The sequence below is a fragment of the Megalops cyprinoides genome, chromosome 13 (assembly GCF_013368585.1).
Source record: "Megalops cyprinoides isolate fMegCyp1 chromosome 13, fMegCyp1.pri, whole genome shotgun sequence".
Taxonomy (NCBI): Eukaryota; Metazoa; Chordata; class Actinopteri; order Elopiformes; family Megalopidae; genus Megalops; species Megalops cyprinoides.
This window is the reverse complement of record NC_050595.1, coordinates 29,091,909-29,116,417: the sequence shown is the minus strand read 5'-3', so window position 1 is coordinate 29,116,417 and position 24,509 is coordinate 29,091,909. Positions and strand designations below refer to the sequence as shown.

At 39.9% G+C, this 24,509-nt stretch overlaps 1 protein-coding gene and 1 long non-coding RNA gene across 4 annotated transcripts; one reads left to right on the top strand and one right to left on the bottom strand.

Annotated features, from left to right (window-relative positions):
• The first annotated feature begins 1,659 nt into the window (after positions 1-1,659).
• On the top strand, positions 1,660-19,280 carry LOC118787902. Of its 3 annotated transcripts, XM_036543659.1 has the most exons (9): positions 1,660-1,863; positions 9,092-9,206; positions 9,531-9,637; positions 9,841-10,100; positions 10,703-10,770; positions 11,128-11,315; positions 11,572-11,625; positions 15,579-16,262; positions 18,250-19,280. In XM_036543659.1, the coding sequence occupies exons 2-9, from the start codon at positions 9,148-9,150 to the stop codon at positions 18,993-18,995; spliced, it is 2,166 nt and encodes a 721-aa protein (XP_036399552.1). In that variant the 5' UTR covers positions 1,660-1,863; positions 9,092-9,147; the 3' UTR covers positions 18,996-19,280. The 3 variants fall into 3 exon arrangements, with proteins under 3 accessions (XP_036399552.1, XP_036399554.1, XP_036399553.1); XM_036543661.1 differs by lacking the exon at positions 11,572-11,625; XM_036543660.1 differs by lacking the exon at positions 1,660-1,863 and having other exon boundaries at positions 9,059-9,206.
• Positions 10,782-24,507, bottom strand: LOC118787904. The gene is made up of 4 exons (XR_005005397.1): positions 24,294-24,507; positions 22,770-22,863; positions 13,329-13,447; positions 10,782-11,215 (listed from the first exon to the last, which is right to left on the bottom strand). It is a non-coding gene; the product is annotated as an uncharacterized LOC118787904 (long non-coding RNA).
• Positions 24,508-24,509: the final 2 nt, after the last annotated feature.

Here is a 24,509-nt window from a genome sequence, read left to right as displayed (position 1 = left end):
TTACCTTCACAATCACAAATTATAGGAAAAGACTCAAGACTGTCATCTTTGCCAGGGTGGCTGAAGAAAGTATTAAGCCAGGGATGCCAATAATTGTGAAGCCTATTTTTTGGCGAAATAAATTTATTTGAGAAATGTAAGACTTTCAATCATTCAATCATTAATAAAGCACACTATTTTCCACATTTTATAAAATAAAGTTTATGTCAATAACGGTATTATTTCTTTTAGTTTACAGCATTTTTGTGCAGATTTGTTAAGGGTGCCACCTGGACCTGGCCTGTATATATTTACCAGTTTGTACCCACATGAAAAGTAAATTATATTGAACAACCATACTACCATATTAACAATATATAGATGTGATTAAATTAGTAAGCCTCACATTAATACGTAGAACTTAATCATTTGACAGCGATACCTGAATTGAATCTACATTATTTTGCGTCAAACCACTCATTTCTCAGCAATCACTCACACTTGCAGGTAAAACGTGTTATTCCATGTAGTAGGTTACTCCTGTACCAGCCACTGTAAACCTTGGAATGAAAATCAGAGAATCATCTCCTAGAATAGGCCTGTCAGCCAGTATCACCCAGTAACGTTTAACGCTCCCATTAACAGTGTGGAGGAAAGAGTGTCGGTGATTAGATTTCATTGTGACCTCCGCGTTAGAGGCTTATCAGTTACGCGAATTACGCGTGTTTCTCTGATTTATCTGAACTACACGCTTGTCGTTACTAACCTCTTTTATTAAAATAAGTTGCCGGTCAATGCACCTTCGGCAGAGCATCATTTACCTTGTAACAGCAAGAGTAAGAAAGCGACATAGTTTCGAGGGCGTGTCAAAAGGGCTAACGTAAGTGCAAAGATTACACAGCTGCAACAGTATCTTTGTTATTCTGTCTCTACAGGCGAAGTGAAAATACTAACGATAAGAGTAAATATTCTTTACATTACTCCCCCAAAGGACCCCCAAAGCAATTAAAGCCTGTAAGTGTTTAATCTGGGAAAACAGCAATGGACAGAAATAGACATCTTTTTTTTGAGTCCACTGCTAAAATACATAGGGACATTGAATTTCCTTTTGATAGCCTACTTTCCGCTAACCCCCTGCAAACGGTGAATGTATAGGAGTGCTTTCTGTAAATCGTTTAGCTCTGTCATTTTCCTGTCAAAATCGATTAAAAAAACACTTTTGATCAGACGTGCACCATTTTATTATGCACCAATCATGACCGCGGTCACTGAGTGATCAAAATGCAACACTGTCATCATGACCAGTGTCAACCATCAACCGTGTTGATTACACTGAGATTGCTTTTAGGGGGCAAGGTGCAGATCGTACAATCGTCTCATTGGCTGATCCCATTCAATGTGGCCAAGGCAGCAGAGCCACCCCGTGAAAATATCAGTCCGCGCAGAATTCTGTGCAGCGTGGCGCCCTTGAAGCATGAGGGAGATAACGCAATACAGAGCGCTTTGTCCGGGGTAATGCCCGTGAACACGCTGATGTTGACTGCTGACCTCTGCTCAATGAAACTGCGGCGATAGAATACCCCGACTGCTATTGGTCATGAAGAACGTGTTTGGTCAGACCGCGGGAACACGGCCAAAGTGGCTTTCTTCCGTTTCCATGTCATTTCCTGTAATAAAAAGATGGTGGTCAAAGCTGAAAGAAGCAGCTGACTTGCTGAATTTATTTCAAATAATAATAAAAAACCAAACATTTTATCGCCTTGGAGTAAGTTAGTGAAATCGGATCCGTTCCGCTGTATCGCTGGTGTCACATACGAGAGAGGGGGCGCGACATTGCGGAGAGGGACTAGAGCAAACCTGCAAAAGCTGCAGATTCTGGGGAAGGTGAGCCTGTTTTATGTAGCCAATGTGGCCAATGAAAATGGCTTCCGAAAGCCTTAGACATTGCCAAATGTCTGCAGACAACAATTAAAGACATGCCTAGCTCGAACGCATATGAGCTCACAGTCGGAATTTGGATCGTCGGTTCAGTGTATTGCAACTCTGCGCGTTTGCAGCATGACATTGTACTTTTTTCCACTCGGGTATTGTCGTCCCATTTGTTTTTGCAGTTTTTTTCCCCGTTCTTCGTGTGTCGTTGAGCGACGGCTCCAACGACCAATCAGCATGCTGTAGTAACTGCGGGGAGCATGTTCATAGCTTTGGTTGGGAGTGCCTTAACGCCAACTGCAAGAGGGTTTTGGGTCATGCATGCATACATAAGAGAAGTGTCCTCCAGACTGATTTTGGATTTGGGCATGCACAGTGAATAAGCCCAGTTTAAAACTGTCGATGACAATTCAAATGTATTTCTCATACTAATTTATTAAGCAAAACAACTGCTGAATATGGGTTGTAAGAAGAATACACAGTGGTTTTATTTTTCAAGGACAACGACACTGATTGCTGTTACATTGTAAACACGACCAAGTTAAACACCTACAGGTTAGCAGAGGTTTACGGTCTGTTTCATGTTTATACTGCCGCAGCCTTGGGACACAGCGTCGTTACTCTTACTCTGGCAACTGCACATAAACCCAGCACCAGCTTCGATTAAACATTTCACCTCAATTTGGTTTGTCAGGATTTAATTGTAACACAGATTTGCCTTTTCCGTGAGATACGGCATGTGTCTTGTAGAACTACCATCATTAACTCTGCTAGTTCAATAATTTGTTTTGCGGCATTTACCATGTGGTTTTTCAACGTTAGTGCTATTTTTGAGGATTGTCGGGACGTCTGTCAAGGATTGATTACACTGTAACGTACTGATGTTGTATGCATTAGGTAATATGCAATGTGTTACTGGAACTTTCATTCTCTCAGTTCGTGTCAGATGTCAGTATTGCAATAACTGCGCTAATTCCGTTCGAAAAATACTGAGCAGAGATGTGTGAAAATTACCGGTAACATTACCAAGATGGTACACTGGTTCTTGTTTCATTACGTTGTTACGATGTTGTGCAATGCATGCACAGCAGCAATAGACCGTTGAACAAAACAGCTGCCAGGGGTAGGCTACTAGTTTAAGCCATTGTCTGTATCTTTGTATGCCCCAAACTACTTAAACAAACTTTGACTGTGGGTATGTAGCAGGAACGTTTGAAAATATTTGCTATAAAACTCCGAGGGTGTTCGTGGAATTAGTGGTAAAAACTTTTAGTTTTAAGGAACGGGGAGTTTGGAAAGGTCTGCCAGCATAGCTGAAATCTGTTAGCGACAGCCTCTTTCAAAAAAAAAAAAAAAAAAAAAAATCTCTGAGTATGTTTCGAAGTTCCATGCTTTTAATATTGAATCTTGTAATCTGCAATAACAGAAGTGCCATTGCATTTATTTTTTATTATTTATTTATATTTTTCACTGTATTAGGTTTTGGCAACTTGTCTTTTTTTCTTTTAGTAGTCTGTTATCCACATAGAACCCTCTTGAAAATAATATGTCATAACTGAAGTGGTTTGTACTGTTTAAATGTAAAATACAAGGTTTTTGGAAGTATTGCTTAAATGTTTGGGAAAGTCCAGTGATCGATATTTCACATCATGTTTTATGTGAGCTGCTTTCAACAAGTAATTTCATTGCCTGTTTACTTGGATTACTTTGGCATTAGATGGACCTTACCATATGCCTGACACAGGTAAAGCACATGTAAAGGCATAGGTAAACATGGGTTGTGTATAAGGACTACAATATAGAAGCTTTCCAATGATATGTGCCTCACAGTGGTAGCCAGTAAAACTGAAGAGCAGTGCACGTGTTAAAATGCTAATTTAGACATGAATGTATTTTTTAGAGATGTGGGTGCATTAATCCTGAAAATAGTAGCATGTGTTAATATGAACAAATTTTCAGGGTAAGTGCTGTACAGATATTTGAAAATTAACCAAAACTATGAAAATTGATCAAGTAGAGCAAAGTTAGCATTTTGGTCTTAGTTGTTGTTCCTTAATATGATACCAGGATTGTGATTGCATTTTGTGTACGATGCCTCAAAAAACAAAAAAGGGCAAACAACATTTCAATTAACGATTACGATAGGAGGGCCCCTAGAGCATGGGGCAAGGAGGGTTGGGTCAAGTAGTCATAGTGCAAATTTGACAGGGGTAAGAACTGGAGTGTAATTGTCTTTGGAAGTCCTCCTGCAACTCATGCCAGACTTGTGAAGCAGTAGTTTATATACCAAGAGATTTAATACATTGGCTACCAAACCCTGGAAAGATGGGTTGAGTCTAATAGGCACTGAGGTTCCTTCTGTAACAGGTGGGACCTCTAGAAATACCACAGTTTACAGCTGGACCAGTGGGGCACACATGCATTTGGACTAGTTTATGCATAGATTAGCTGAGGAGTGTTTAAGCAGGGACTTGGGGTGTAGTGCGGTTAAATAGGGTTATATGTAGGGGAATCCAGATGGCACATATTAGGAAACCTTCTAATAATAGCAGTGAGGGCATCTTAAGTAAAGCACATAAGGTTCTTGGAGGTGACTGGGTGCAGTCAGGAGCAGGGACAGGGTTGGCAGGGGATGCATTGTTGGGCATAAGCTGATCTGAAAGGACACACCTAGCATGGGGAGAAAGGGTAATTTGTGTATAAAAGAATAAAGCTAATTTATTATAAGTACTGGGGGAAATCAGGAGGGTTTTACTGTAGTAATATGTCATCGGACACCAGGATCACACAGTGCTGGATGCAATTTAGTTTCCAGGTAGAGGTGATTAGCCTAGGCTAATGACCTGTTTTCCTCATGAACCTTCTTATGTCCGGTGAGTGGTGACACCATTTTTTACAGACGGTGGTAACTGAAAAAACTTTAGGGCTTACTTTTCAAGAGAAAATGGTAAAAACATTTGTTATTAGGCTGGATTTCCTTTTTCAAGATATTTCATGTTTTTTAGTTGAATGTACCTGTTTTGAACAAGGGCAATAACATTTTCAGCTGTTCTGGTCCCATAGCTTTAGCCCAAACTAAGCTAGGAGTTGAGCACTTAAAAATGGATTGAATCTTTACTTTTCAATTTGAAAATTTACAGTTGTCACCTGATTATCCTTTGAACAAGAAAGAACTGATATTGTTAGGTCAGCAGGAGGCTAGGCGCAGGTTCACTGACTGCATAATGACATTCAATGGGATGTGTGCTGCTGGTACAGTGTGATTTGCACCCTCAGGAATGGTGTCTGCTGAAAGGAATTGGATTTGGTATCTTTTATGATTACTGGTATGACTGTGACTCTAAGGTTTATTATTTTAGGAGTCTTGTTTGCTGTTTTGTGGTTAAAATTAGCTAGCATTTTGGCCAACTAACTATAGAAGGACAGATTAACCCAATCAAATAGCACAGCTGTAGAAATATTTTTGAAAAAGTCTGCAGTGCATGCTTGTATTCAGAGAAAGTGTCTAGACTGGGTGATATTTTGTGTTGAAGGTGGTCTGCTGTACAGGGAAAGATAGGGGGATTATTCTGGTTATGGGCAAAAGTCCTTAGACAGGGTCACTCTGTCCCAGTGTGAGGGCATTTAGTCCTAGCAAAAACCCTTGCATTCATTAGCAGGTTTTTTTGGTCATAATTATATATGGATAATAATCATTAGTCAAAATAATCATGGATTTTTACTAGTGAATAATAATACTGTACATGAGTAACAATGATTTAGAGCATATGCAGAAAAAAATATTAGAAATTGCCCTACTTCTGTTGTAGAATGTGTACCTTTCAAAACTATTGCTTAGAACCAGGTACATGGAAATGGTAAACGACACACAGCACGACTGGGACTAGGGTCAGGAAAGTGTGAAAATGTCTGAAAGAAAATGGGGGGAAATCCACTCAATGCAAAACATACCATTTGATTTTAAGTTTCAAATGCAGTAGCACAGGAACAGCATAGGACCATCTCAGATTAAAATATGGCAACATCTGGGACTAGACAGAGGGTCAAAGTACAGCCTGTGCACAGCCAAAGGTTAGTGAGTTTGGCTCACTTACAGGAGTGACCTATATTCAGACCTTGCGTATGATAAGAGAGGCTACAGGTTAAATCTTATCAGTAGCTACAGTGGATGAACTTTTTCCTTAATGAATGTGTATCCAATACTTGCTGGGATTATTATTTACTTTTTATTTGAGTTTTCAGAAAATATGTCAACAAAGAGAGAAAAATGCATTTTTGCTCAAGGAATAATTAAGAAAGTATGTGGTTTTCGTTTTTTTACTTTTACTCAGATGGAGTTTGTTTTGAATAAAACCACTTAAAACATGTTCATGCTTATCCAATGCAGCCCTATTTTAGGAATTACCAGTCATACATTAAGATCATATCACTGTGGCAAACTCTGCACTTGTGCATTGAAGTGAGATGACTCACAACACTCTCATACTCACACACAATCAGCACCTGTTCATTGGGTGCTCATTGGAGGATCAGATCTATTCCACTGTCTTCAACCAAGTGACTCTCAGGCACCTGACAAATTGCAGTGTGCCTGAGAGTTGTTAGACATAAAAATCCTGACAAGCTAGAACAGTATGTGTTGCTAGTCCAACAGACCTTAGGGGAAACCCAAAAGCCCTGAGGAAATGGTCAACGCCATGCTACTGTGCACTATGGCACATGTATGTGAGGATTGCATTCATCCAGGCTCAGTGCCCCTGTATGAGCACCCAGGTGTATAATGAGACAAATCTAGTGTGGTGCAACTGCCAATTCCAAATTCGGTGGAATAGAGAGAAAAATGCATGTGTTTTTGGCCTTAGCCTTTACCACAGTGAAGTAGAACAGAGTAGCAGAAGTCCATCATCAGTCCATTATCATATTAGTCCATGCCAGGCAGTCAAACAAATAAATGTGACATGTAGTCAAGCACAAAGAGGGTTCTGGTAAAACAACACAGGCTGTATTAGGGTGCATGTATTACAAAATAGTTTGTGGTGCATGTCTGTCTGGGAGGTGTAAGGAGAAGCCGATGCTTCTGGGAAGGATGAAGGGAATTGATTCTGTCAAGGTGCATCGGCAATGAAATCTCTTGTGTCCACAATGACAGGAAAGGGAGGAGACTGAGCAAGAGGCGAAAGGGGCCTGCAGCTGTGAAAGTGAGAGAAAAGCTTCACCTTAGCCCTGGAAAGGAAGTGGTTTCTGCTTTGTTCTTTTGTCATCACCCGTGCAGGTGAAACCAGAGGAGTGTTTTGTTTTGTTTGTTTTGGACTGTGCCTCTCAAAACAATAAACGCTGGTCCGCAGACCAGAAAACTTTCCTTCCAACCTCTCGTCTGATCACTCCCGAGCCAAATCACACCAGTGGTGTGTGCCATAGCTATTTAAAGTAGCCGGTAACGAACCAGCTAACTAGAAAGCTGTCTTCTCTGTTATGCATAATTTCAGGGTACAAAAACGTAAAGATACTCACATGTACAAAAAAGTAAGTATGGCAGTAAAAGTAGTGATATTATAATGAATCCATGTTAAAAAAAACAATTTGGACAAGGTCATCTTATATAAACTAAATAAGCTCCATTCCAAAGCAGTGTTACTCAATGGTTCCCTAAATCCTATCATGTAACTTGGCTCTGTGTGTTTTTTTAATTTCAACTCATGTTTTTTAATCTGCTCATTGAGACTTTACACATCACATATAAGTTATGTCCAAACATGCCAGGGGACTTCTGTGGAAATGTAATCAATGAGAGGCTCTAGAAACTGTATGATTAGCATAAAACTATTAACATCCTAAATGAACTCATCAAATTAATATGTGCACTTAGATAACAGCCACATCCAGACACATGATTGCTGTGTTTGCATTCTGTATGTTTAAACACTTCTACCTTGTGCTAATGATGAAATATAAAAAAGCCACAAATGCACTAGGCCTCCAAGGAACCACAGCCATCGATTAATGTTCAAATACAACTTATTTCTTTTCTCATCCTATTTCTGTTTGTATCAGTTGTAGTATTGACATACAGCCTAATAATTTTCAGTTATTGCACTTGCCCGCCGCATCATGCAGTATGATGAAAGACAGTCCCCAGACACCAATACTGCTGAGAACTATAATGTTTTTTTGATTGCAAAACAGTAAGATGGGTCTTCCTGATAACCACCCTTTGTAACTTAAAAGGAAAAGAAAACAAAAAATTTAAAAGGTATCCAAATGAGAAAAAAAACAGTCTCTTAGTCTAAGTCCAGACCAAGGTTAGCGCTACAGAGCAGGCTGTAGACAAAAACAGGTCTGAAACAATCCAGTGCACAGTTAGGGCTTACTCCCTCTGTGGTGTAACTTGTTCCATCCCTTCTTGCCTCTCCCCAAACTGATGAGCCAGGCTGATTTTGTGCCACTGTCAGTGAGGCCGGACTGATTGATTCCATGTGTGCACTTGGCAAGGCCCGGCAGGGAGGGAGAACTGGCAGGAACCCTCGGTCCAGCAGATGGAGCCATTTCTGCCTAATCCAGCATCCTGCCTTGTGCCATGTCCCTCATCTCGTATCACAGTCTAAATAAATATACATAGAGATTGCATTAATAAACACACAGATGCCTGAATGCATGCGCACACACACGTTATGCAAAACACACATGCAGTATAACCAATTCCTGACTGAGAGGTAAGTATATGCTGTTGACAGCAGACAGGACACGGCAGTATTAGCATCTCCCACAGTTTGACTGTCTGTTCTGTGCTTTTGTTCGGTTGTTCAGGTTTGGTGGAAAGGGAAGTGAGTGAGATGGTTTTCATTAATAATTTGTGAATATGTCCTTCAGGAGGGAAGTGTTTGGTTTGTTATGTATTTAATGCTTCTTTTTATGGCTTCTGTACAAAGGGTGTTTAACTTCGTTCTCAATTTCATGTCCTAATCCCAGAACGCACACAATTTCTTCTTTGGCCAATATTCTAGTATTGGGCAATCCTCTTAACAGATAATAATTTCTTGCCCATATGTACAAGCCTGGGTTTCCCTTCTCTCACACGATTTAACTAATGTTTTATAATGCAGCTGGGACCCTACCTGTTTGTTAGTGTTGTGTTTCACTGTTGCTGGAAAGTTCCTGTCTTCACTGCTATGTTGTCTGTCCTCAGCCCTGACATGTGAGGCCAAGCAGGGAATCACTCGGTCCCCTCCTCTCTCTCCTTGAATGATGGAGGAGTCAGCCAAAGACGCATCCTTGGAAGTGGAGTTTGACTACAACACAAAGTAAGCCTCCCAGGCTAATGGCTGAATAATAGCACTCACTCCAGAAATAGGCATGATTGATTATACTTTGTATGCTCACTTAAATTAGATATGGCTTCCTGTGCTGAAAGGAAGCTTGAATCATGACTGTAACATGATTTCTGAACAAATAAACTTGCCCACACAGATGATTTGATACACATTTGATATTATGGATATTATGGACTTTGACTATTCCTTATAATACTGTTTGTAGTCATTGTTGAGATAGATTTTATTACATGTATAAATATGTTGTACAGATTTGTAAGGACTTTTACCAACTGCGTCTTGTTCTTATCACAGCCATATCAAAGACAAAGACTGTTTTCAGCCTGAGGAATCAAATAAGACACTGAAAATTGATCAGGAGGTGTGTGCCACAGAGAGCCACCAAAAAGTAGACTTCTGGTGTAAGTCAAAGTATCATTGTTGTCTTAAGTAAATTTCCATATTCTTTCATGGCAACAGGAATCTACTTCACGAGTGTAATGTTGGAGTCACAGTCATGTTTTATTGGAATAAAGTGTCTGTGCATGTTTCTTTACAGTTTATTTGGACAGTTGATACTGATAACAGATACTGAAAGTGATATTAATTGACTCCCTCTCTGTAGTCTGTGAAGAGTGCAAGGAGTACTTCATAGAGGAATGCCCAACCCACGGACCCCCAGTCTTCATTCCAGACACCCCTGTGGCCCTGGGGGTTCCAAACCGAGCCGCTCTGACAGCTCCTGCTGGAATCGAGATCATCCAGGAGGGAGGAGAGGTGGACGTCTGCTGCGTTGACAGGAACATCCCAAAGGGAGCGCTGTTTGGCCCTTACCAGGGAGAGGTAGTCTCTCAGGACAAGTCCTCAGGGTTCTTCTCCTGGATGGTGAGTTCAGCCCCCTTTGGCCTTCATATACATTTTATTGCGCCTCATTACAAAGTTTGTTTGTATAGAAACTCACTGCCTCTGATTATGATTTTTCATCATTGAATGTTTCCCCTCTTCACCTATTATTTTACTGCTATTCTCTCCTCATTTTATAGATTTGCTTTACTTGACTCAAGTGTCATACGGCCGGGGTTCAGTCTCACAGCTAGAAAAATGGGGAAGCTCCCCATCTTTTTGACAAAGCAAAACTGTTAACCTCAAAGAGTTTAAAATACCGCAGGGAAGTGGCTTTAAGAACATGATGATGACAGTTTATGTCACACTCAAAAATAACTTCTGGGAACTTGGTAGCAGCTGTCCAGGTTCCATTGATGAACAGGATGGTGTTTCTGAGTGTTACAATAAAACAGGGATGTTTTGTCCCAAAATGTATTAACAAAATGTTAACCATATGTCAGCTGTATGTAGTAACTACAAAGGAGTTTTAAGTAGTTGCATGTATGTCAGCTTTTGGCCTCCATGACTGATACTTCATGACAAACTAATTGCAATGTTGTTGCATGTTTGGGTTCATATTTTGATTTTTTCTCATTCCTTAGATTGTTGATGAAAACAATACATATAAATCGATTGATGGCAGTGATGAAACTAAAGCCAATTGGATGAGGTATTTCCTTATTTAATATTGTGAAACTGGCCTCTTTGCTATGTAGTCTCATGTTAACAGACTTCAGTGCTATAATTTTTGTGTTTACAATTCTGAGTGCTTTTCTGATGCTCTGACCAGCACCCATTAGTGCAACAGTGAGATTCATACTGTAGTATTGAGGTGTTTGTCAGTGAACACTGGATAGTCTGAAATACAATCTTAGGAATAACTATGTGATTAACCTCATAACCCATAAAATACATGTACAGTGCAGACACTTTTACACAAGAAAAATATGTATAAAAGATAAATGTACAAAAGCAGGTTGTGGATGTACAGAATGTGGGTGTGCAAGTCATGCACTGTGTGATCCAGGTATGTACGGACCTCAGCAGAGGAGAGTGAGAGGAACCTGACTGCCTTTCAGCATGGTGAGCACATCTACTTCCGGGTCTGCCGGGACCTGTCAGAGGGAGAGAAGCTACGTGTTTGGTACAGTGAAGACTACATGGGGAGGCTACACAGCATGTCCCAGGATAGCATTGACCACAACCTTGCCACAGGTGAGACACCTCCCACAATGCAGGTATCCAATAAGGTGTTTGGGTTAGCCCTGACTCAGCTATACCCTCAGTGGTGTGGGGCTTTGTTCTGTTTAAGATGATTTAGGCATAATTTAGTCTTGGCTGGGACTTAAGTTTGTTGGCTTCCTTTCCAATATGAAACTCAGCATGGCTGAACACAGGTAGAGGTAGGAGTATTAATTGTGTGCTTGTGGAATGAGGAATTGTGTTTTTCTTCATGGTATTCCTACAACAGACTTTAGGCTACACAGCATGTCCCAGGACAGCATTGACCACAACCTTGCCACAGGTGAGACACCTCCCACAATGCAGTTTGCCAGTGTCATTATTGCCCCAGGAGAATTGCAGACCTTTGTTGATCTTTTGAGTAACATAGGGTGAAGAAAACGAAAATTATCTGAGTGTTAGTGTTATTTGGCTGTTAGTTGGGGTTAGAGTGAAAAGGAGTTTCTGTGAAATGATAAGAAACACAGATGGGGGAGGGATGGATAACAAACTGTTTGTGTTGTGTTTACTTTCAAATGGGCAGTTTTCTCGGCAAACTAGTTTGAAAACAAGAAAATTTACTAGGAGTGCAACAAATCCATCTATTTAGACTTCAAATGAAAACAGGATCTAGCATAAAGCTATGGTTGAAAAAACAAACTGAACACCAAATTCTATTGCTATCAGCCTGAACTACTCATGTATTAACAGCATTGTTTTTGTCCAAGACCTTATACAATATGGTGTATTCCATTTATAATTACTACTGGTAAAAGAATCCACTGTACAGAGCGGTCAAAAACACTAGAACAGAATCATTCCTTTACTGACCCTGTTTTAATACCCTGAAAGAATGAAGCAGTCCACTTATGAAAAGTGAACTGTCTAACATTAATTAGCTGAGTGTAGTGTAATTAGCACATAATAAGTGAGAAAAGCTACTAAGAATATGAACGTGAGTCTCTCTTGCATTAATTGCTGTAGCACATAGCAAACTGCAGTTTTGCTTCACGCTTAGATGTCAGCCAACGTAGCAGAAAAAGAAAGCTGCTGCTTTCAAAGTAGAAGAAAAACCCTCTTTAGAATTACGATGATGAGAACATTATGAAGAACGATGGAAACACAACAAATGCAAACCAGCAAGGCGCCCATGACTGAGACAGCATAAGATGGACGAGTTTGTGATTGAAAAATGTGGTTCTGTGGATGATTCTTATATAGTGCTCAGTAAATTCTGTTGTATTGTTTTGCATTTTATCAATAAAATCTATAGTGTGTGAACGTGTATAGCTGTGTTTTTAATGCTGTTCATGTCTTATGTTGCTGACTAATATTGCTGCTTTGGTTGAACAGAGATCCATTTTATTGCTAGCATTTTATTTGCTAGCTGGGCAGCCATGTTTTACAGTGCCTTTGTGGTACAGGGGCTGTACTTTTTCATGTTTAATATAAAGTAATATTCTTCGGCATGCTCAAAAAAGATTTCAAAATGTTGTTGAAAGAAAACTTTATACCTCAAGGAGGAGATTCTGCTCCCTTGCTGAAATTCCTATCATTTCCTTCTCTGCATGTCATTTTGTTGTTTTTTAATGTGTGGACATGCCCATATATCCCCTTCCCTTTTACTTTTACACCAATTAGCAATATTTCATCCCTTTGTCAGCCTGTCCTGACTCACTGTTTGCAGTGCTCTCAGAATATCCACTCTTAATTGAATAATCAGCCCCCTCCGAGCACTCCCACAGTCCCTCTACCTGTCAGCTGAAGATCATTACAGCCTTCTCATTGCCAGTGTCTTGTATCCTGAGAACCTGTTCTTCTCCTGATAATTTTGTTTTCTTGAAATATTTTGGAGATATTTAGGTTGTTAGTCATCTGTATAATGTATATAATTAGTTTTCAATGGTGTAAAAATATCTGTAACTGTACATTATCCTAACTGAATGCTAAAAAAAACACATTCAGAGCATAAATGTTAACAGAATTATTTTTGATTAATAATGCTACCTTCCCCTTGTGGTGGCTCCTGAGTGGCTCAGTTGGCAAGGAGTTCTTCTCAAGTGCAGGCTGAGCCCCACAGACCTGGAACTGCATTGGCTCCTGTGAGAGTGCTGAAGTTGTCCAGCCTAATGTATAATCGGCCATTCCAAAGAACAGGGTTGCATAAAAGGGAAAAAGCATAAAAAACTTTATGCATTTATAAAATTCTGTTATCTACAAATGCACTTGATTTAAATCAGAAATGCATAGCTCTGTCTGCACATTTCAATGCTGCTTGGTGTGATGTCTCTCTTCTTTGCAGTAGTCATCCATGTTTTAAAAGGCTAGCTCTCATATGAAGAAAGTAGACTCTTACACAACAGCTGCTACTCAGGTTCAGTGGTAACAAAGCTGGTTTGCAACATTTTTATAAAGTTATTGTCGGAACTCCCTGACATATTAAAGACAAAATTTTGTGTGCTGATTTGTATCTTTCCCTCGTGGTTGAGGATTTTGATATCATAATGACAGACTCTTTTAAAAGACCCAGGTTTCTGATACCCGAGTAGAACAATTATTTGCATTACAAGTGTCCAATAAGACCCTGTTCACACCTGGGATTAACATGCATCTTGGGTGATCCGATCACAAGTGGACAGCTCTAAGTACAGGTGTGAATGCATCCAGGGATTAAAGTGCTTTGTGTGTGTGTGCATGCGTGCGTGCGTGCGTGTGTGTGATTGATTGAGAGAGCATGGGTGCGAATCTGACAGTAGGGCAAACTCACGCGGTGTCCCGTAGGCAACAACATTTTAATGCTTCAGAAAAGATTAATCACTGTCAGGTCAGCAAAGATTTGTGTACGTAGATAAAGCTTAGTATCGCGTCTTTTCAATGAAGTTACACGTTGGATTTACTGACAGCGATTAATCATTTCTGAAGCAAGGCTCTATTCGTGGCACAGTCATGCAAAATAAGCTGAAAATACATTATACCAATGAAAACACAAAGTTCAAGTATCCCTATGATTCTAAAGACCTGCCTTAAATTAACCCTGTACCGATTTTCAAAATTAAATACACATACATGACATTTTTTCATTTAAAAATAAAAGCGTCACTTTGTAGCATAGTGGTTAAGGAGCAGGACTCGTAGCCGAAAGGTTGCTGGTTCAATCCCCGCTGGGACACTGCTGCTGTACTCTTGGGTAAGGTACTTAACCCACAGTTGCCTGAGTGAATATCCAGCTGTATAAATGGATAACATTGTAAAAGAACTGTAACCTATGTAAGTTGCATTGGCTAAAAGCGTCTGCCAAATGAATAAATGTAAATGTAACTTTAGAGGACAAAACCCAGAACCGGCTTCCTAGCACGTAATCCATCTCTTCGTCGTGATTGGTCATTTGGTACATGTACGTGTTTATTTGCATATAGAGCAGGGAAGTGAGATCTGATCACAAGTGGTCACTCGAGACGCATGTCGAGACCCGTTCTAATGCCAGGTGTGAATTATTATTATTAATTACTCCTTTCACATAAATTACTATTAATTACACAATAGTTTTCCATTGTAAGTAAAGGTTAATTGCTTAATCTTTTTATGAATTGAAAGTTTTTGAAACCCACATGTTTAAGTCCACATATTTTGGTTTTTTCTCTATTCTTTTACTGTTTCCAGCACCAAGGTTAGAATGTGTAGACTTGTAGGTACTTGCAGAAGTGCATTTTGGTTATGGTTACAAGTGACTTCTGTGTTAAAATGTAAAACTAATTGTGTTGCTGGAAAAAAATGTGACAATCAAAAAGTCTGTAGATGTAAGAGCTTATTTTATACTCAGCAATGGAATTTAACAATATACCCAGATTCTCCCAAGCTATGAACCAATTTGCTGGAACACTGTGTAATAGCATTTCTCCGTTCCATTGCCGTTTTCAACGGTTATGAGTTTCCGGCCTCTATGACAAGCACATATCATTTGCAATAACTGTCATACTTCTTTTCTGTTTGTTTGTTATCTTGGGTTCAACACTCTTGCATATGTAGCATTTACACAAATTGCACGCTTCTTTATCATAAATGCAAGCCTATTTACAGAATGTCCAACCAATCACTGCACACCCCATTTTCAGGTGACACTTCAAAGAAACACACTTTTCAAGTAACTTCATGTGTTATGTTCTTTGTAGAATGATTTTACTTACCCTCTTAGCCTTACACATTATAAACTAATTGTGATATATCACTGTCTCCTCTCACTCTCTCTCTGTCTAACAGTGGAAAGGGGGGGAGAGCTTCCCGTGTGGTCAAGCCCCTGGAATGTGACCCCACGGGACAGGGAGGCCACGCAGGCGCTTATAGAGCATTACGGGTCACCAGAGATCCAAAGTTTGCTAAACGATAGGACCACCAGGACAAAACAGATATTCAAACTCATCGCCAGCCGGATGGAGGCACAAGGCTTTCTGATCAGCGAGAACTCTTGGAAGGCAGGCGAGCGTTGCTTTCAAAAGTGGAGGAATTTGGAGCGAACGTACAAAGACTACATCTTAGCTCGGAAGAAGTCCAATGCTGGTAGGAGGAAGCAGCCTGAGTTTTTTGAACAGTTCCACGCTCTCATGGGCCAGCGGCTGAGCCTCAAACTAGCAGCTGTGGCTGATTCTCCCGCCCGCAGCGCTGGGGCAAACGCTAAGGCGGTGGCTCCTCCTCCAGCCCTTCCCCTCTATGCCATAGTGGTCCCCGCAAGCCACCCCGTCACCGTCAGCATCCCCTCCGCCTCTACCTCGGAGGCCGAGAACTGCGTTCAGGCAGCCACGTCGAAGCCTATGCCCTTGGCAAGGAAGTCGGCAAGGGAGAGGGTCCCTCATCCAAAATTCTTGCTGGAAAACGGGGAGGGTTATGGGAGACCAGAGAAGCGAGTCCAGAAGAAAAAGCGGAGGTCATGGCTGGGGGACGACAGAGGTGGGTTGGCTGCATGTGGTACCTTCAGGGCAGCATGGCAGGGCAGCAGGTATGGCCCTATGAAATCCTTGTTGCTCAAGAAATGGACCAAATATCTGAATCAAGACAATTCTAACATGTGAAAACTGTGATCACTACCATTAAATCAGCGTTTCCCAAACCTCTGCTGGAGGACCCCTTGTCCTGCATGTTTTAGATCTCTCCCTGCTCCAACACAGCTGATTCAAATGATCAGTTTGTTATTAAGCAGCTTCAGGAGTTCATAACGAGTTGATCATTTGAATCAGCTGTGTTGGAGCAGGGAGAGATCTAAAACATGCAGGACAAGGGGTCATCCAGCAGAGGTTTGGGAAACACTGATTTAATGGAAGTGATCACAGTTTTCACATGTTAGAATTGTCTTGAATCAGATATTTGGTCCATTTCATAAAATATGCAGGACAAGGGGTACTCCAGGAGAGGTTTGGGAAACACTGCATTAAATCATACAAAAAAGGCATCACCCTACACGTTCATTGCAAATAAAGTCTATGGTTAAGAAAATAATACTTTGATAACATAGTTTCCAACAGCGCACAAGAGGCAGTGTAACAGGCATGCAGCTGAGTGCTTGCTGTCCATGGCTGCAAGGTGGATCACCAGCTACTATAAGCATCACCTGGCTGTCACAACAACCATTGCTGATGGCGAATCAAAGACTGTAAAAACTAAATTTAAAAAATTAAATAATCTCACTTTAGAACCAGGCAGGGCAAATGATATTCCGTTAAGTTTTGTCGCTACCTGTGTAGAGGCCTGTATTCCACATTTTACTGCCGTTATACCGGCAACTTATAAAAATAACAATGAACACTATTATTAGCACTAGTAATACTACTAACCGAACTGGTACTAGCATGATAAGTAGTATTAATATTACTAGTGTTATTAATATTCATAGCTTTTATTTCTGTAGCTGTCTGTAGCTAATGGTCTTACTAGTGACACAGTCATGAATAATGTAATCAAAAATGTCAAACGTGTACATTGTGTGGTGACTAGTATACTAAAAGCGTGCAACGTAGGCATTTGAGAGTCTCATACATAGAAGTCAATTGTGCTTCTAAACTATTTATATAGTGAAATCTTTCATGTAAATATTTTCTATATGTATGTTTATGTTCCATTGCAGGTATTCAAATACTACTTTTTACCCCTTTATTGTAAGAACACCAATCAAAGTCAATGCAAACTTTTCGTATTTGTTGTTATTTTCCAGCAGTTCAGTCCTTCGTTTTATTTCTGTCAGTGATTTAAGTGATGCAAAGCTAGAACAAATAAAATAAAACCAAGAAATTTCAGAAAACTTCACCTGGAAAGTACTAGTAAAGTAAGTGGTCAATTGGACTATTTGACCTCAAGTGTTGCATTCTTCTCTTTAACCCCTTTGACTTGCTCCTGCATGATGTGGTGTCCGTGCGTATCAGAAAGAGTTAAGGCTCTCAAAATCTACACACTCATACAGTTCTACACCTGTTTGATCTATACCAGTCATACGGTCATACATAATCTGGTTCTTTGTTAACAATGAGAAAATCGCCACCTCATCGCCACCAATGATGATGTCTTCTGTGTACTTTGAAATCCCAGCAAGAGTACCATTGAACCTTTATGGCTTCAACCTGATCGTTTTTGGTAATGATTGTGTGGTTACTGTGTTTTCAATATGCAATTTATTTATATCTTTATTCAACAATTTTTCTTGGTCAACTTATGCTCAATTCATACAAGTTGCTTTTATTTGGATGGCACTACTCAATTCAAGTGTAGAAAAAGGTATTGTACTGGCAGCATTGTACCTGGCCATGATGCACACTGCATTTTTGAATGGGAACCGACTTTGCTTTTTAATCAACATTTAGTTTTGTTATGATACAATAAACAACTGATTTTGATTTCAGACATCATCAACCAATAATGATACCTTACTTTCTCTTCCTCTTCCTAGCTGTTGAAAACGGTGGGGTTTTGCCTGTGTGGTCAGACCGCAAAGTGACCAGTCAGGACATTGAGGCTACAGAAGCACTTGTAGATCTCTACGGGTCACCGGAGATCCAGGGTTTGATCAAGGAGAACAAAACCCGCACCAAAAAGATCTTTGAGATCATCGCCAGCCGGCTTGAGGCGCAAGGCTTTCCTATTAGTGACGTCCCTGAAAGAGCTGGGGAGCGTTGCTTCCAAAAATGGAGGAACTTGTCTCGGGCATATAAAGAGTATGTTCTTCACCCCGAGAAGCCTGATGCTGCAAAAAGAAAGCCACCTCCTTGCTTCAAGCAGCTCCAAGACCTCATTGGCCACAGACTCCATCTCCAGCTGTCTGCCAATAGCGACTCTCCTGACCCTGACAGGGGGGCTGAGGTGGAGGTGGAGGGTGCGTGCCAGTCCCTCAACATAGTGGAGGTCCCGCCGAGCCCTCCCAGCGCCGATGTCGAAGTGGGCCTCCCTTCCACGTCCACTTTGCAGGCAGACAATCACCACCATGTAAGCCCCTTATGCCCAGCCTCAAAGAGGAAAAGGCTCGTGGATGTGGCCGAGCTCCTCCAGGAGCACAGGGAGGAGGACAGGAGGAGAGAGCAGGAGAGAGAGAGGAGGGCGGAGGAGCGCTTCCAGCAACTGTGTAGCATGCTGGAGCAGCAACACACCGAGAGGATGCTGTTGATGAGGGAGCTGATAAACGCTGTCAAGAAAAAGTGAATTTTTGAAGAGCATGTACATTTTCATGGAATACTCTTTTTACTACAAAAAACAGTATAGCTATGGCTTTTTGATTATCTTAATGTGATTCATTGTAAATGTGTTACTTGAGGAAGACGTTTTTACCCAAAATTTTTTTTTTCTTTTTTATAATAACATCAAACAAATGGGTTGTTGAGGGCCAGGGGAGGTCAAGGGCAGCATACATTTACTGTATATTGCCCAGTAGTTTTTATTACTTCATTCTAGCTCTCCTGTTCTGACTACTTACAGATCTTGGTGCAGCCATCAAAAATATTATATTCTGTATCGAATCTAAAGCTCTCTGTGTTTGTGGAATATTTGTGAAAAAAATAAACCGTTGATTCGTGTCAGCTACAAAATTTGTTGTTGTGTAACATTTATATATAAAGAAATCATATAGCATTTCATGCCTTCATGCCTGATGCATATGCATTTTCAGATATGGGGCTAGAAGCAAATTAATCAACCACTGGTACAGTCTGTGTCAGTAGTATCAATGTACAGTATCATTGAGGACCTGGCCAAAAATTCAGGCACTGAATACAAAACACAAAGCACAGGTGTTGAACCTGGATTTATCAATACCATTTTCGTATTATAAAAGCACAATAAGTACCTCTGGATATATATCTATAAGACAAATACTGACAGCTGGATTCATGAGTCAACTAGTATACTATTGAATGATCAGCATCTTTAGTCTCCACTGCGATTCATCACTGTCATGACTGAAACTGACCACAGAGGTTGTGATTGACTTAGATACTGTTAGTCTTACTTCAAACTTCAATAGTCCTACTTCAAAATGCACCAATTTATATTTACAGTAGTGACCTACACTGTAACTATTAAGGGGTGAAGGAATTAAACAGGTTCGAGCTTCATTGCAATATGACAAATTGAATGCAAATTCCTGTTGCTTGAAACTGGCAAAGTTGGCCAGATCAGGATATTCCAAATTGAACCACATCATGGCTTACTTAGGTGGATAGAATTAATTTTATTAGTTGAATTAAAATCAAACCATGGACAGCTGATCACATAATGTCAATAGTAAAGATTACTTGGTACAAACCCTTCTGGTATTATAAAAAGACTGGATGGGAACAGCATTATCACTATAATGTGACTTTGACAGGAGCACTTCACAAAACTTTTGAGATTATAGATTCAATTGTACTCTATGTGCAATCTAAATGGTTTAATAGAAAATGAACTGTATTCACCTCTTTTTTATCTTATAATACACACTTGATTAAATGTTGATGACAATGTAATGTTGAGTAATTCTTCCTCCAAATTCTCTTACACCATGACCATCTACAGGGACATGGCTACACATGTCATCACACCTCCATTGCTTGTGGTAACACATTTAGCTGGTGGTTTTGTGATGTGCCAGTCTTTGATATAAATCTTGCTGTCTTGGATGTTTAACTAAACCACATATCCTCCAATCAGTGTACATTGCTGAGGTGCACTGTGGGGATGCGGTGTGGAAAATGTGTATTGGAGGATTGCACTCACTTCATGCCATATTCAGCACCTCTGTGTGAACATTGTGGGTGTGTGAAAAGACAAGTCTGTTACTTGGTGATTCCAGCCTGCGTACCTATATTTCCATGAGGGCATACACATGCAACCAGCACGCCCTCAAACCTCTCTTACGAAGGAAAATTTAGTGTTTATAAATTGGTACTTATTAGCATTAGCAACTTAGTAGCATTAAGTGAATGACAACTGTTTCCATTTTCAGCTAAGCTGTTGCACTATTTTTTCAATAGACTCTCTTCAGGTCAGCTCTGAGGTGAGGTGGGGGGAATTAAGCTGATATACAGAGTGAAATGCATGCAGCCAGTGTTGTTCATTTTGTTGGACAAGAAAAAAATCTGCAAGCAAACTATTGTATATACACCTGGCCTGCAATGCAAAAGGAAATGCTATTATGTAATGTATATGTTAAGGATAGTATTGCATGGATCAATCGCATCTTAGAAAAAGTTATCAAAATTTAAGTATTGGATACATATCATTTTTGTGGTACAAAAAATGTGCCAGATGTGCTTAACCCCTATTAATCATGGCCAGTATTTCTCTTTGAAGGTTAATGTTTGGCTTGTCAATAAGTATGCCATACTGGTACTGTTATTAATATCATTTTACTGTTGTCATGAATATGCACAATATAGCAGCCTCCAGGGTTAGGATTATGGGTATGAACAGTAATGACTGTGGATATCTACTATCAAAGATTTAACGGGACCTTGAAATTAGAACAACTACTTGTGACTCTAAAAAACGCATTTTGTATTGTTTATTTAATCTTGCCAATCGCATTTGATTATTTAAAGTACTTGACAATGAGCGTCTTTCATTTTGATTGAAATGGTGTTTGTTCTCATAAACAAATGTTGTGGTGTTGATGGGTGTTATACAAAAACTCTTTATCTATAGTGTAGCATATTCTTATTCTTTGCCAAACAGAATTCAAGCCCTCTTTGTTGGGCTCAAACCACTGCTTCATTGTTCAGTCATGGCCTCCTCTCCTTCTCTGTGGGGACGCCAACAGAGCTCAGTGCAAAACGGTCCCTCAGCTCCACTTTTGCTTTATGTTTCACTGCTTTCAGTCATTTTGTTAGCCTTACTAATCGAAATGCTTGGACCAGATCATATTATTTAAATATAACGTTTTAGCCTGTGACATACCCATCATCTAACTTCATTCATTACTTGGGTGATTTCATTGAAACTTAAATATGATTTTTTTTTTTTTTTTGGCAAGATAAGCAAATATTTTCATGTGCTATGTCACAACTTTGTGCCCTTCGGAAAAGATGACTCTCCCCTTCAAATATGGATGTGACTATAGCTGTCATTTAAGACCATAGAAATTTGTTCTGCAAAATATTATAATGAAAATAATTGAAATTAGTACAAGAGCTCAAATGTGAGTCTCATCTGTGTAGGGGAAGATGGCGTACAAAACACCACTGAGTACTGACACACAGTGTTTCTATTGTCGCATCCAGATGTTCAAGGAAAATGGATGCTGTCATAAATAACTATTTGTGCCTAAGGACTGATGGTCTCCCTATATTTATTTCATATTCAAGGAAACTACACCAACTCAAATGGAAAACTGTTATTGTGTTATTTGCTATGAGGGAAAGAACACATTATTTTCAGTTTAGTCAGGACTAACCCTAGTTTAGTTAGGACCATATTCCAAAATGTATTTTGGATGAGCCTTAATCTGTTGATATTGTAGTGACTTCCCGGTGAAGTATGAAAGGATAAGGTTATGCATCAGTGGCATGCATGGAGTAGGTGCATGCAATTATGTGCCAGGTAAGGTCACAGGTAAGGTAAGGTAAGGTAAGGTCACAGAGGCACAGCATGGGGTAGGGCTTGTAAGAGGAAAGTTTGGGAGGAGCAGGAGAGTAGGATTGCATTTCACAGTGAGAGTTCAGTTTGAGGAGCGTGTGAGTGTCATTGGAATGCTTCTTTCAGTTAGGTTCTTCTGGAGTTTGACCTAACCTGGGTAAAATGTCTCCTTATAGGAAGCAAATCAGTACTTGAGGACCCAACGCATTGTTTTTCCATTTGTATCTCAAAATGCACTTAGAACTGCAATAACACAAACTAAAATTTATTTTCAAGATGATAATGAGGTGAAATGATTTGCTTTGAATATGAACATGCCAAGTGGAGTTTCAACCCTTACCTACTATGAAAACTGAAGAGACTTACCTGGTCATTCATTAGTATTCATTGTGTTTGTGTTAACTGACAGTCCATGTGTCAAAAAATCCCTGCTTCACACACCTGGCCCAGCTTCTGGTCTCTAAACGTGAACTGATATGAAAGACAAAAAGGATTTTGCTGTATATGTTCAGAATAGTATAGCATGGAGGTGACCTAAGGTGCCAGTAATTCTATAATATGGCCCATAATTGTTCTCGCAAACAGAACTGTTGTATCTGGTTGGAAATTAACTAAATGAAGACTCAGTAGTAAGTAAGAAGTACTCAAAATTTATCTTACCTGTATGCTAATGTTTTTACATTGCCTTGGCAGAATTATACAGGATTTCATAGTGCTAGGGTCTAGACAGTTTTGTCAGAATTCATTCAACGACAGGGTAAACTCCATTGAAAGAGCTGCACAGTCCAGTTCTGTAGTAATCCATGCAACAAAACGGAATTGACTATGGAACCGGTGGCCATATTATTATGACTAACTAAATTATCCAGGGTGCTTAATGAAGCACATACACAAATTGTTGCAGTGTTCTCTGTTGATCTCAGATACAGTACATCCATTGCAAGAGATTTTTTCATGTCACAAACGTCTATGCTCAGCATAATCTGTTTTGGTTCATTGCGTCCACAGGGTTGAAACATCTAACCAACAGCTACTGTATAACAATTTTATGTACACCAATAGCATTCAATCTTCTAACACATCACAGTTCTCCTTGCAGTCCTCCAACCCAGTTTTAATGGGATTTCTATCAAGGCAATGCCAATTTGGTTCAGAAGGGAGAATGCCTGATTTGATTGGTCAAGATCAATACACACATACAGGCTCAACTTCCTGTTTGCCTCCTCTGGAGCAGGCATAAAATCCTGGATTGATTGATAAAGGTAATGAGCCTGGTTAGACATATGCCTGATTTTGGAAAACCAGAAAACCCAAATTATTGTAAAACATTTATAGCTGTCCTGCTTGATGACATACCCTGTTACAATATCCTTTTGTTCCATGTGTCTGTCACATCAGAGTGGAGGAGGGTACATAACTAATTATCATAAATATACAGCAACACCCACTCCTTGCAGGAGCCTACAAGCTGAAACAAAACTGACCCACGCCTGGAATGTGAGCCTTCCTGGACACGACCCCATCCTAAACCTTAAGTAATGCATAAACAGGTGGCCAAATTTCACAAAAGAATTTAAGAAATATTGGGTAAGTCTGCCTTGGAATAGTGTTTGTTCCGTTGAACGCAAACAATATGGCAAGTGTTCAGTGAAACTTGGCATATTTTCATATGGATAATTTCAAGGAGGACCTAACAAGGTATTTTACTTACAGAGAACAGTTGACTTGGTGTCATTGTATGCTGAATAAACACACACACACACAAAGGCAATAATTAAATAACAACTGGAAGTTCAGCAAGTTCTGTAAGTTCTTACAATATACGTGAAAAAAGAAGATGTCCAGGGCTGCAGAGCAATTGTGAGTCACATTGTACCAATATCAACATACCTTTTCTGTGGCTTCAGGCTCAATACTGGTCTTGTCATCCCGATGGACCCTGTTACCGGTGAGTTAGCTATCTACTGCAGCAGGCTGTTTTAACCACGTCTGTGTTAAGACCACCGGAAATATATAAACACGTTTTTTCTCCAGCTTTGAAATCCCTATTGACATTTAGCCACACAAAAACATGGATGTATTGCAAGGACAGCAAAATTTATGACG